This window comes from Idiotropiscis lumnitzeri, chromosome 21 (genome assembly GCF_059441095.1).
Source record: "Idiotropiscis lumnitzeri isolate Australia: NSW breed Sydney's pygmy pipehorse chromosome 21, RoL_Ilum_1.0, whole genome shotgun sequence".
Lineage (NCBI taxonomy): Eukaryota > Metazoa > Chordata > Actinopteri > Syngnathiformes > Syngnathidae > Idiotropiscis > Idiotropiscis lumnitzeri.
In genome coordinates this window covers 11,943,153-11,955,654 of record NC_142411.1, presented here as the reverse complement: position 1 = coordinate 11,955,654, position 12,502 = coordinate 11,943,153, and the positions used below count along the sequence as shown (strand labels likewise).

At 41.2% G+C, this 12,502-nt stretch overlaps 1 protein-coding gene across 7 annotated transcripts in view; it reads right to left on the bottom strand.

The window, feature by feature from the left end:
* Positions 1–5,104: 5,104 nt before the first annotated feature.
* Positions 5,105–12,502, bottom strand: part of map3k7 (mitogen-activated protein kinase kinase kinase 7) — a 48,711-nt gene continuing 41,313 nt past the window's right edge. For 3 of the 7 annotated variants that reach the window (XM_088286193.1, XM_088286194.1, XM_088286195.1), the window contains exons 11-18: positions 12,260–12,381; positions 12,018–12,165; positions 11,587–11,667; positions 8,332–8,399; positions 8,131–8,230; positions 7,902–7,963; positions 7,670–7,785; positions 5,105–6,535 (exon numbers count right to left, since the gene is read on the bottom strand). In XM_088286193.1, coding sequence (XP_088142319.1) covers positions 6,355–6,535; positions 7,670–7,785; positions 7,902–7,963; positions 8,131–8,230; positions 8,332–8,399; positions 11,587–11,667; positions 12,018–12,165; positions 12,260–12,381 — 878 coding nt within the window. In that variant the 3' untranslated portion in view covers positions 5,105–6,354. Of the gene's footprint in view, positions 6,536–7,669; positions 7,786–7,901; positions 8,049–8,130; positions 8,231–8,331; positions 8,400–11,586; positions 11,668–12,017; positions 12,166–12,259; positions 12,382–12,502 lie in introns of those variants that run through there. The other 4 variants (XM_088286196.1, XM_088286197.1, XM_088286198.1 and 1 more) reach the window with 4 other exon arrangements.

Genomic DNA, 12,502 nt, shown 5'->3' with positions numbered 1-12,502 from the left:
CTAAATGTACCTGCTTTAAAATGGGGTATTGATAATGAGAGTAAAGCAAATCAGAATCAGAAATCCCGTTATTGTCATTGTACTCAAGTGTGCAACGAGATTAGAAGCTCCCCTCTCCAGTGCAATACAACAATAATTCGATTAAATATGTAAATTAGATAAGACAATAAATAGTGAGATGGAAAATAATACGAAATAGGATATATAAAAACACATCACGTCGCTGTTCTGCAAGGTAAGGGTGGTCGTGTATGTGTGTGAGAGTTTAGAATGGAGATGGCTCTTGGAAAGAAACTGTTTCTCAGTCTATTAGTCCTTGACTTGATGCACCTGTAGCGCCTGCCAGAGGGCATCAGGTCGAACAGGTGTGTGTTTGGGTGGGTATTGTCTTTGACGATATTGAGAGCCCTGCTGAGGCACTGGGCGGTGTAGATGTCCGACAGTGAGGGGAGAGGGCAGCCAATAATCCTTTGCGCTGTTTTGACCGTCCTCTGGAGCCTCACTCTGTCCGCCTCAGTGTAGCCGCTGTACCAGGTGGAGACACAGTACGTCAGCAGGCTCTCGATGGACGAGTGGTAGAAGGCCAGCAGCAGCTTCCTGTCCCTATTGAATTTCCTGAGGACTCTCAGGAAGTGTAGATGCTGGTGGACCTTCTTTACCACTGCTGTGGTGTTGTGTGTCCAAGAAAGGTAATCGGAGATCTGTACTCCCAGGAACTTGAACGTGTGGATCCTCTCCACACACACGCCTTCGATGCAGAGGGGGGGCTGCACCGTCTCGTTCCTCCTGAAGTCGATGACGATCTCCTTTGTTTTTGCAATGTTGAGTTGCAGTCTTTTGTCCTCGCACCAAGCCGTCAGTCTCTGGACCTCCTCTCTATAGGCTGTCTCGTCACCTTCCGAGGTCAGACCAACCACTGTCGTATCGTCAGCAAACTTGACGATGGTGTTGTTACCGTGGGCCGGGCTGCAGTCGTAGGTGTAGAGGGCGTATAGGAGAGGGCTCAGCACGCATCCTTGAGGGGAACCGGTGCGCAGCATACGGGTGGAGGACGTGTAGGGGCCGAACAACACAGTCTGGGGTTTGTTGGTCAGAAAGTCCTTAATCCAGATGCGTGTGAGGGCAGGGAGGCTGAGAATGTCCAGTTTGGCGACGAGGATGTCCGGGACGATTGTGTTGAATGCCGAGCTGTAGTGCACAAAGAGCATCCTGGCATAGCGCTGCTGTTGTTCCAGGTGGCCCAGCACAACATGCAGAGCAGTGTCAATGGCGTCCTCAGTGGATCTGTTAGCCCAGTATGCAAACTGGTAGGGGTCCAGAGTGGGAGGAAGGCAGTCCCTGATGTGCTGTTGCATATAGGAATTTTCCGAAAACCTGTCACACGAATGTCACTGTCAGAGAGGTAGGGCTTGTTGTATGATCTGATTATGCTCATTTAGGAGCTTCACCTGATGGAATAATACATTGTGACTGCTGTCATAGCGGTGTTGTTGAAATGAAATGTCCTTACAAATATGGATACACATATGGATAAATCCTTTTGCATGGATAAATCCGATAATCTGAAAATAAATCACAAATACTTTCATCAAATACAGCTTCAAATGCATGTTTGTGATGTCCAGTTTGGTGATGTGTGTGTGGACCAAACCTGTGATCAAAGTGGTGAGAATACCAAGAGAAGATGATTTCCTCAGACATGCGATTCATAAATTTACTGAAATTTATAAATCACATATACTTCCTGAAGTTCTTACAAGATCAAATGATCCTAAACATTTTAGAAAGCAGAAATGTGCAACTTGCTCACGTCCTCTTTTTGGTAAAACTGTTCAATGTACAAAGAGTTCTTGCTTCAAGCATCATAACAAATGTGTCAATTTGAAAAGAAAGCACAAAGCTTGGGTTTGGTGTTGCAATATGTTATATAGAGCAATGAATCACATACAAAATAACAAAACTGAATACAAATGTTACATACATGACATCTATCTGTACATCAATAAAAGTCTTCACTGCTTGGAATTGCAATGGTTCATTTTCTCATCTTTTTGGGAACAACACTTTGCGACAAATTAACCAGAGCAGCACATGATGTAACAATATCAACAAGACCCATAAGTGACAGAGGAAGGACACTGTGCAAAATTCTGTACTTTTTCAATTGCCCAATAACCCATTCAACATGGATGTGAACACGGGCTAGCCCCCAAGAATGGCCTACATCAGTACCTGATAACTGCTTTTTCCCTTTTGTGAAACTTGGAATTTTTAGAGTAGCACGTCTCGTAGAAAGTTCTTCAGTGTTTAGAAAACCCCTATCTGCAAGTATAACATCATATGGTTCAAACTTATCCAAGAAATCTGACTCAATGGTGATCTGTTTATCTGACACTCAACCTCCCCAACCATGTGATAAAAATGAGATCACTCCTCCTGGTGTAATTCCTATCTGATATTTTACAGTGTTGTGATGTTTATAATTAGACCATGTCTGGGCTCTGGCTGTAAGGATTGATGGACGCGCAATTAAAAATTCTGAACAGGGTGTAACAGCAGGAATTCTATGAAACGTTAATTCTCTGTGTGTACTCTTTCTGTTCTGACAACCCACGGCACAACGCGAGGACGGCATTGTTTCGTAGTTATTCCAAAGGATAGCCGGGTGGAGGCAGCTTTCTGCCTTCGCGTTGTATGTGCAGTCTCATGCCTACGTCACGCTGCAACTGGTCTATAGCATTGTATGTTTTCGCTACTGGGATATCATCAGTGACCTTAATGTCCATTTTGTAGTTTTGAATGTAGCTTATATCATCTTTGTCTCTCCCAAATGCATGTGATTCCTCTTTGAGCATTTGTTTGACCACTGCTTGCGTTTCACAGGTCAAGTGGTCCACATCGACAGGTGGATCAAATGGTTGGTGGTAAGGACCATCTTGAGACGGTGTGGTGGAAGAGTATGGGGGAGACCGAGGAATTTCAGCAACAGAATTTATCTGGTACTCCTCTGACTGCAATGGTTAACAGTTTGTCACCCTCTGTATGCTTCCTATCACAGTTTTAAAAGGCATTAAAATGTCATGCTGTGTGGCATTTACCACATAAATGTTGATTTTGCGTGAGGAGCACGAAACAGTTATAAGCTGATAAGCAAGTTTAAGTTTGTAGCTTGTCTTTTAGTATAATAATTTTTCTTATATATTTTAGCTCCGTTGTTTTATATTAGTCTTTTAATTTTTAGCTTCTTTGTCTTTTAGCATGATCATTTTTCTTATATATTTTAGCTCCAGTGTTACCTCAAGGGGGGCCTCCACGCTGGGAGTTGTGGCTGGCCTTCTCACAAATATAACATATATATATATATTAAAGGTGTCAGAAAAACACGTTATTACTGGGATTAATCGAACCCCCTTTTAACGCCGTCAAGTTTTTTAACGAGCGATTAAGACTCATCTTGGCCTAAGAAACAATGTAGTCCTATGACGGGCGCTGACGCTGGAAAAAGTCCCAACACCTTACCAGATCTTGCGAGACCGGAAAAAAACATCACGCACGCGGAATTTAGGATACGCCTGCATGGGCTTGCTGTGTGGAGTTTTCGCCGGTTTATAGAACTAAAAGCATCATGGTGTACGGAAGAGGATTAGGGCCATGAATGAGAAAAAAAAAAGATTGGAAGGATTCTGACTTTATTCTCAGAATTCTGACTTTAATCTCAGAATTCTCACTTTATTCTCAGAATTCTCACTTTATTCTCAGAATTCTGACTTTATTCTCAGAATTCTCACTTTAAAGTCAGAATTCGGAGAATAAAGTCAGAATTCTGAGATTAAAGTCAGAATTCTGAGAATAAAGTGAGAATTCTGAGATTAAAGTCAGAATTCTGAGAATAAAGTCAGAATTCTGAGAATAAAGTGAGAATTCTGAGAATAAAGTGAGAATTCTGAGAATAAAGTGAGAATTCTGAGATTAAAGTCAGAATTCTGAGTATAAAGTCAGAATCCTTCCAATCTTTTTTTTTTTTCTCATTCATGTCCCTAATCCTCTTCCGGGTGAGTGGTAAAAATGACGCAAATTAAATTCTAAACGGCAAGTTTTTTTTAAGTTCCCTAATGGTGTCATTGATAAGAGCAAAGTGAGTATTCCCATCGTGAACTGAACTGCCATCACAGCACATGCAGTTTAAAATACCATTTGATGGCCAAGCACGCAGTTTAAAATACCATTTGATGGCCACGCACGCCGCTGATGCCAATTCTCCAGCCCCTTGTCAAACCCAGGCATCCATGGATAATTTGCGACAGAAACCGATGGATGGATTAACTAAAAAGAGGCTCGCCGAAGCCATAGCCAAGTTGGTGGCCACTGCGTGTTCGCATCTCGGAGGACGAAGGTCTGGCTGAAATACTTCGCATTTCGTCCAACGACCGCACTTACGAATTGTCCTCGAGATACACTATTGCAATCCGCATTCAAGACTTGCAGGAAGCGGAGAAGGCGGAAGCAGTCGCGCTCACCGGTGATTACTGGACTTCTCTCAGTAACCCCAACTACCTCGGTGTGACAGCCCATTATTTTGACCCATTTCATTTGGACTTTGTTGGCATTTTAGATTTCTTGTATTACTCCAATTTGATCCCTTAGAAAGGCTGTTGAGATGCTGTTTTGTATGACTTTGTGTGAGTCGAATGCTTTGTTTTTTCAATTTAAAAAAACAAGTATTTGCATAAAAAAAAAAAAAAATGAATTCTCATATATTAATGGTATTACAATTGAATAAAATATGGAATTATATACATAATATACAGAAAAATGGGAGGGATTTTTTTACAATTAATAAAAAATGTGCGATGAACTAAGTGTTAACTCTGAAAAAATGCCATTAATTATGATTAAAATATTTTAATCGCTTGCCCGCACTAATATATATATATATATATGCATTAACGACAAAAAAGAATGCATATTTGTCTGTTATAACGTTTTCCACAATTCAGTTTATTCATGACGTCTCACTTTCACCCAAAACACACACTGTAAGTTGCTGAGGACTTGTGTGAATGTCAGATGGATAAAAAAAATAAAATAATTCACGCCACGAAAGTTTAAGATTCATACATATATGAACTAAATTCATTTTATTTTTTTGAATGACTTGCCAAGTGTTTAAAATTATGAATAAAATTTGTACTTGACATAAAACTCAATGTGCAAAAATATTTAAGGGATCAGAATTTAGAGAATTAAAACTACATTTGTGTACAATACCATTATTCTTTAGGTGCATAGCAAGAGGAAAGCATACACTACTCTTACTTGCAACACGCAAGCGGTTTCATCCAATGTCCATTCCATTGTCTTTTCAGGTCTTCTTTTTCACTAATTGTCACATAAAATAAGTCAAGCACTTAAAATGCAGGCACGTTCTAAGGCAACATGTGAACTAAAAATTGTATGATGTATGGGCCTCTATGAGCCTCTTACATGAGAATTCCCGCACCCCATAAAATGTCATAAACCAAACAATGACTACGAAATAAAAAAAGACAAAAAACATTTATAATCAAAACAACATTTAGGTCAATTACAAAAAATGTTTTAAATGTGAAATCCACATCTCTTCTTTGTGCTGAAAGCTTGTAATTTTTGCATCCAGGTGGGCCCAAAGAGACTTGTTCTTTCTAGAAGGAACGTACATGACTAAGAAACAACATTCTTCGAACCAAATACTGAATGTCATGTCCCTGGAGTAATTCATCATGGTCTCTGCCAGGGACAACGCTGAATGGAAAAGGGGAGGCAGAAGATAAATACACAAAAAAAAAAGTAGTCGTGTAGATTTGCATAACAGGGTTTCCACACGCACTTCATAAAACAGATTCCAATTATTTGAAACATTCCATGAATTCTGCACGCGCTCATGTTGCTGAAGAGTAGCCTTGCTTTTTTCTCATTCACAAGGGTGATTTCGCCATAGGCTGCTAAAAGGGTACCAGAGAATGCTGAGGAATGAAAAAACATCAACTGGTCTGCCAAGAGGCCCTGAGAGCAACATGTAAAATACACAAATCACCCTCACCAACCTGCTGTCACATTCAGCTGCAATAGAAGCAAAACTCCACACCGAAGCCCTGTCGGCTCTGGGATGCAGTGATTGTTTGGTCTGCAGTCACAGATTACACTGTGATTATGTGCAAATATATGTACAGAAGACACCTTCCTGCAGGACAGAGGCAGACATTACAGTGTGACATGCAGGGCACCAGGACTGGACAGGACTAGACTGGACGTGTGTTTGCGTGCATGCGCACACGCACACGCACTTTTGTTTATGTCGGATGGCGGGAGTACATATCACAAAGTCCCCTGTCTCCTCTGTTGCTGGACCCGGATCAGCTCCAGCTGCTTTTTGCACTTCTGGTAGTATGTGGAGAGACTCTTGTTCTCTTCCAGTAGTTTTTTGTGTTCCTGCACCAGACGGGACGTGTTCTGCTGGTCCTTCTCATCTTGGTCCAGTTCAGCAATAAGTTCCTTTCTTCACAGATGGGGAGGAAAATATAATAAGAACGTTACTTTATTCATTTGTAGTAGCAGACCAGGTGAGTGGTACCTCGTTTTACGAAAGACCAGGTTTACAGTTAGGTTTTTAGAGGTCCCTCACTACTTCACGGTTCGGTTATTGCAGATTCACTCCATACAGGTAGATATAAAAATAATATTCAAACAAATAAAATGGCCTTGGGAATTTTGAGGGCAAAATTATTCTGTTAATTATATAGATTCAATCGTTCAATAAATTATAAAAATGTGTCTGTGTGGCCTGCAACGATGTGCACCAGTCCAGTGCCTATCGATGAGCAGGAGAGTGAGGCAGACATCGATTAAACGGATGTGTCGTTTCACATCCGATCGTTCATTTTTGTGAAATTGTATTCATTCATAGCATGTGTCTTCGGTGCACAGCGTTCATTTGTATGTGGGTTCTTTTTTTTATTGTCCAATCAGGCTTGAGCTTCTATGCGTTGCCATGTAAATAAATGAAATCTACCCAGGTTAACTTGAATCATCAGTGCCATCGGGAAGGCTCAGAGTAATGTCACAATTTTCTGCCCTTTGATTGGCCGATCAGAGCTACTTGAGTGGGATTTATAATTACTGTTCATGCAGGTGACTAGAAGAGGACGAATGTTGGATATTATTAAAAATTCAAAATTTTTTTTGATTATTCAAGGAATCTGACAAAAATATGTTGTTAATTTCCATCCCATCCCAAAGAAACTACCACTGAAAGATTAGCCTCTCTCCACAAAACAGATTGTTTCTGCGTTATTAAATTTTTGGTAAGTAATTAGCAGTAGAACATGGGTTGGTTTCACCCAAATCAACTATTTTGGACCAAAAAAACAACACTTTTATGTTAATAATTTAGCTTGAGTGATGCATCAAACATATTAACAGTCCTTTTCTTGTGTAAAATAAGCTAAAATAAAATGAAAAATTTGGTGAGGTATGGTGAAATTACTCGTAATATGGAGATTGGGTGTTGCTTTGAATACCTTTAGTACTGTGCATTGTTGTTCAGTTCAAATGAAACCATTGCATTTTTGGTAAACTTGCCTCATTTAGAAGAAAGACAATTGCATAATTTTGAAAGCATTGCTTTACTTACTTCCTCTGGATTAGCAGGGCGATCTCTGTTTGTACTTTTAGATATTCTTGCGCCATTTTGCAATGCTGCTCAAAAACGGCCATGGACTCTTTTGAGTTGGGGAAAGGAGCAAGTGGCTGGAATAAAATATATGCTATGGTTACCAATTACATTGCAAATGTGTATTTTCTATGTATTTGAAGAAGAAAGTGATTGCAACGTCAAAATTATTGAACAAAAACAGAAAGTGTACCTGCAGCTGGTGATCAAGGGTGAGGTAAGCCATTGGAATTGAATTGTCTGAGCCGTTGGTATCTATGAAAGACATTCTAAGTTGTCATGACTGCACTGGTACTGAAACTGGAGGAATCTCTCAAGGAATCTGCCTCCTGTACCACCACTGTTAAATAACCAACTATTACATAATTGTGAGTTTACGTGTTACATATTTTTTCATTAAATCTAACAGCTGTAATAAATACCTGTGGGGTCATCAGGGGAGAAGTAACCTCTGCTGTTTGCCTTTTCAGGTGGCATCATCCTCATACTGGGACTAGAAGATCGGCTACTGTTCCTACTTCCCTGCAAGACGACATAAACGACTGTTGTTTTGTTCGACGAGAGACTGTACATGATGTTAGAGGAAACAGACTCCACTGCTTCAAAAAAGTGTTGGGACTTACCTGGGTGGATTCTGTGCCGATTCCTGGCAAATCCTGCACAGAGCGCCGCCTCTGAGGCTGACATGTGGCTATGAACAGGGGCAGACAGACTCAGATAAGTATGAGCTTAGTCTTTGTGGGGGATCCTCACTTCTTGACAAAGAAACTGAATCAACTGCTTGTTTAACCATTTAATTGCTGACCAATATGTACCTACACTGTTTCTATTATTACTACTTTCAGCACTCAAAATCAATTCCTGTGAGGATGGTCGTTTGGGTTTAGTTTTGTGATACTGATGGTGCTTTTAATAAATATTGAAGCTCAAGGTAAAAAAATACAAATACAGTACACCCGCGAAAACTGAAAATCCGTGAAGTAGCGGCGCACCTTCAAAAATGCTTAAAAAAACTAAAAAATAAATAAAATATTTATATATATATAGAGAGAGAGTGACATTCATGTTATAACAAAAAAAAACCTGTAAAATATGTTGTCTGTTTACAATAACAATTGAGGGAACACTGTTCTACCGAACAATTTACTTACGAACAACCAATTATCGTTATCAGCTTTCAAAAACAAGCAAACACTACAATTAGCTAACATAATTAGTCCGTCGTTTTGCGCAACAAATGAACATTTATAATTTCTATTTCTGGGGGTTTAAGATTACAGTAATACCTGTACATGAATAAAATTCTACCATACCATATAGAAAATGGGTGTAGAGAGAGAGAGATTTGTGTTAAACAATCAAACAATAAAACTGTCATGACCCGTGTCGGTCATGTTAGGGTTGTTGATTAGTATTATTGTCACGTCCCATGCCATGCTATCGTGTTGTTTTCTCAGCTGAGTGGGGGCGTTTTCCGCCAGTGCTCGTTCCCGCCTTGTCTCGCCCGGCTGATGAGACGCACACAGCGTTTCCCCGTTAGCTTCCCAGCTGACTCTCATTTGTACTGTTAATTACCGGACTATTTAAACACCCCGTGCCGACTGCTTGGCGTCGGTGCATTGCTCCCGCTACACCCTGTATACGCGTTTGCCCCGATTGCTCGTTCATCCCGTTCACGTTCATGTTCATTTGTAACTTGTCACTGTCCTTGCTCCCCGTCACTTTTCGGTCTAGTCACCTTCTGTTCACCTTCTGTTATTTTCGCACCCCGCCACGTTTGTGTTTGTCCAGGCCCCTCGTTTGCCTTCCTGTTTTGTCGTTAATTAAACTCCCTTCAAGTTACCGTGCCTTGGCTTCCCCGCATCCTTGGGTCCTCCCCGCTACCTCGCCTACTTAACAAAAACAACATTTAACTGACCTCTTACAATAAGTTCTTCTAAGCGCAGTTGATGAAAAGACCTGTGCAGTACGATGAGGTAATAACGATGAATGACTGCACAGGGGCATGAAGAGCTTTACTGCTCCTCGGATGACGCCGCAGACTGTCATGACCCGTGTCAGTCATGTCAGGTCTTTGTTTGTTTTTGTCACGTCCCGTTTCGGTCATGCCATGTCTTTGTTTTGTTGTCCCAGCTGAGTGGGGGCGTTTCCTCCAGCGCTCGTTCCCGTCCCGTGTCATGATGGCTGGAGAGACGCGCCCACCAGCCACACACCAGTTCCTCGTCAGTCACGCAGCTGTTTCACATTGACTTCATAATTACCAGGACTACTTAAGCGCTCAGGAACGACTGCTTGGCGTCGGAACATTGCTCCCTCTGCTTCCTTTCCCTGACTGTCATGGCCGAGTCCCGATATCGTTCTCGTTCACGCGCATAAGTTATTTGTCACTGTGCCTGTTTTTCTCGTCATTTTGTTCTGTTTAGTCACGTTTAGTTCCTCTTCGTTATTTTGCACTTTGTCACGTCAGTTTGTTTTCTCCCAGCACCTGGTTTGCCCTCTTAAGTTCCCTCAATAAATTCCTTTTAAGTTACCCTTGCCTGGCTTCCGTGCATTTTGGGTCCTCCTCCTTCACCTCGCTACAAGCGAGCTTGACACAGACGATGCAGGAGAAGCTGCAGGAGGCGGTGTAGTGGCTATAGGAGGTGGCGTAAGGGATGTAGGAGGCGGTGTAGCGGCTATAGATAATATATTTAATATTTTTTGATATTTTTAATTTTTTTTAGACCCGCGAAGCACTGAACCCGCGAAAGGTGAACCGCGATGTAGCGAGGTATTACTGTATATATATAATAATCACATGCGCACGCATTGCTGTCATTCACTTGAATGAGAGTTGTCGCGAAAAGCTCCGTACGTGGGCACAAATTGCCGAGTTGATGGACTTTCAACATTCCGGAGGAGATAGCGTGAGTCTTGAGCGCTGCTATGATTTTTTTTTTTTTATTAATTTTATTCAAGTACAGTACATTCTCATGTTTGAGGTTGAATTCATGTAACCCAAATTTTTTAAATAAATGGGGTTGCCACTCGGTGTGTTTGTGAGCGCGGATAGTTGTTCACCTTTGTGTGCTCTGCGATTGGCTGGCAACCAGTTCAGGGTGTACCCTGCCGACTGCCCAAAGACAGCTGTGATAGGCTCCAGCACCTCCACGAACCTCGTGAGGAGAAGCGGCTCAAATAATGATAATGTTCTCATACCTACCGTTGCTTATTCCAATTTTTATTTATATTAATAGTACAAATTGATTTTAGGTAGAGACCAAAATGAAAACTACCACTGTGTTAAACGGAACCTGCCAAAAATAATTACATAAAATGTCAACTGATATGAGTCGCTATTTATAACATACAGGACAGTTATCAGAGCTGTCTCCGTTCTGTCTTCGCTTTTTTAAACACGAGAACCTCTCAATAATGACAGGACAGAGTCAGTGTAGAGTTGGGTGTAACTTCTTTTTGTCTTCAGTGCACAAAACCCAGGCCAAGCAAAAGTGCAAAGAACAAATGCACGCTTTTTACCCATGATCTGCTACCACCATGACAAAGGACATGCATGACCCAAGTTAGAATAAATATCTTATCTAATGCAATTATCAAACTGGCTGACAAACATATTCAAACTGAATTGGCAAAGCTCCAATTCTAACATGTGTTCTATTTTTTTTTGTAAAAGCACAGCAATGTAAGGCAGCTTCGTGTGTGCAACTCCAGGACAAGTTCATGAAGATCCCCCCCCACCCCTTAAATTCTGTAATGAACCTTTTTCACATTCTGTCAAGGAGTGACACACAGTAGAGGAAAGAGTCAGAGCAGAGCAAGCCAAGATCTTGACCCAAACCGAGTCAACCCAAGCAGGAGGCTCAGCAATCCAGCTATACCTGTGACGACGATCTTGGGAACATCCAGAATGGTGCCAAAAGATGCTGTTTTACGATGGCCTCGTTTATACTGCGGGCGTGCTGCAAAAACATACACACATGCATATGCATACGGCTGCATACACAACTAGCGTGCAGACTATGAAACACTCAAAGCCAACTGGACTGGAAAGGCAGGCCAAGACACATGCAGAGTTTAGTTTTTGCAAGGGCAACATGCATCTCATTCATTCCAGTTGCTGTGAAGTGGCAATGTTTGACAACATTCACAGCGAATTATTTTTTTCCCCTTCATACGGGTCTGGCTCTGAAAGGTCATCAGAAAGGCCTCCTTCCAATATCATTGATCAAGTCGAAATAACAATAATAATAATAATAATAATATTAATAATAATAAGATAAGTCTTCAATCTTAAACTGTCTTATATTACCTGCTGGTACAAATCCCATCTTAGGCTCCAGCTCTGAAAGGTCAGCACTCATTCGTTTATTGTCTGAGGATGTCAGGCCCTGTGTTGGAGCAGGCAGACTCTCAAAACTACCTCCTCTGGAAAGAGGCAACGATCTCAAAGAGTCTCCCTGAAAGACCAAAATTAGAGTTACTGAATTTGGAACTGCTTGTTCAATTTTTTTTTTTTTCAAAATAAAAATTAAGTCTTAAATATGACTTTGCCTTTGGCTTGAAGTAAGGCGCAAACTGTGGTGTGATCTTTATAGTGTCGCTGCTTCCTTGAGAATCACTGCGTTCGATGTTCGCGTCACTTTTGTTGCCAGTGCTGTCCACGTATGAACCTGCTTTCCAAGGACAAAAAAAATTACAAAAGTTGAACAGAATCTCTCCTACACTAAATGTTATGTCTGCCAACATAAGCAAAACTATGGCGAGAACAAAGGATGCTGCCACCACTGTGCCTCA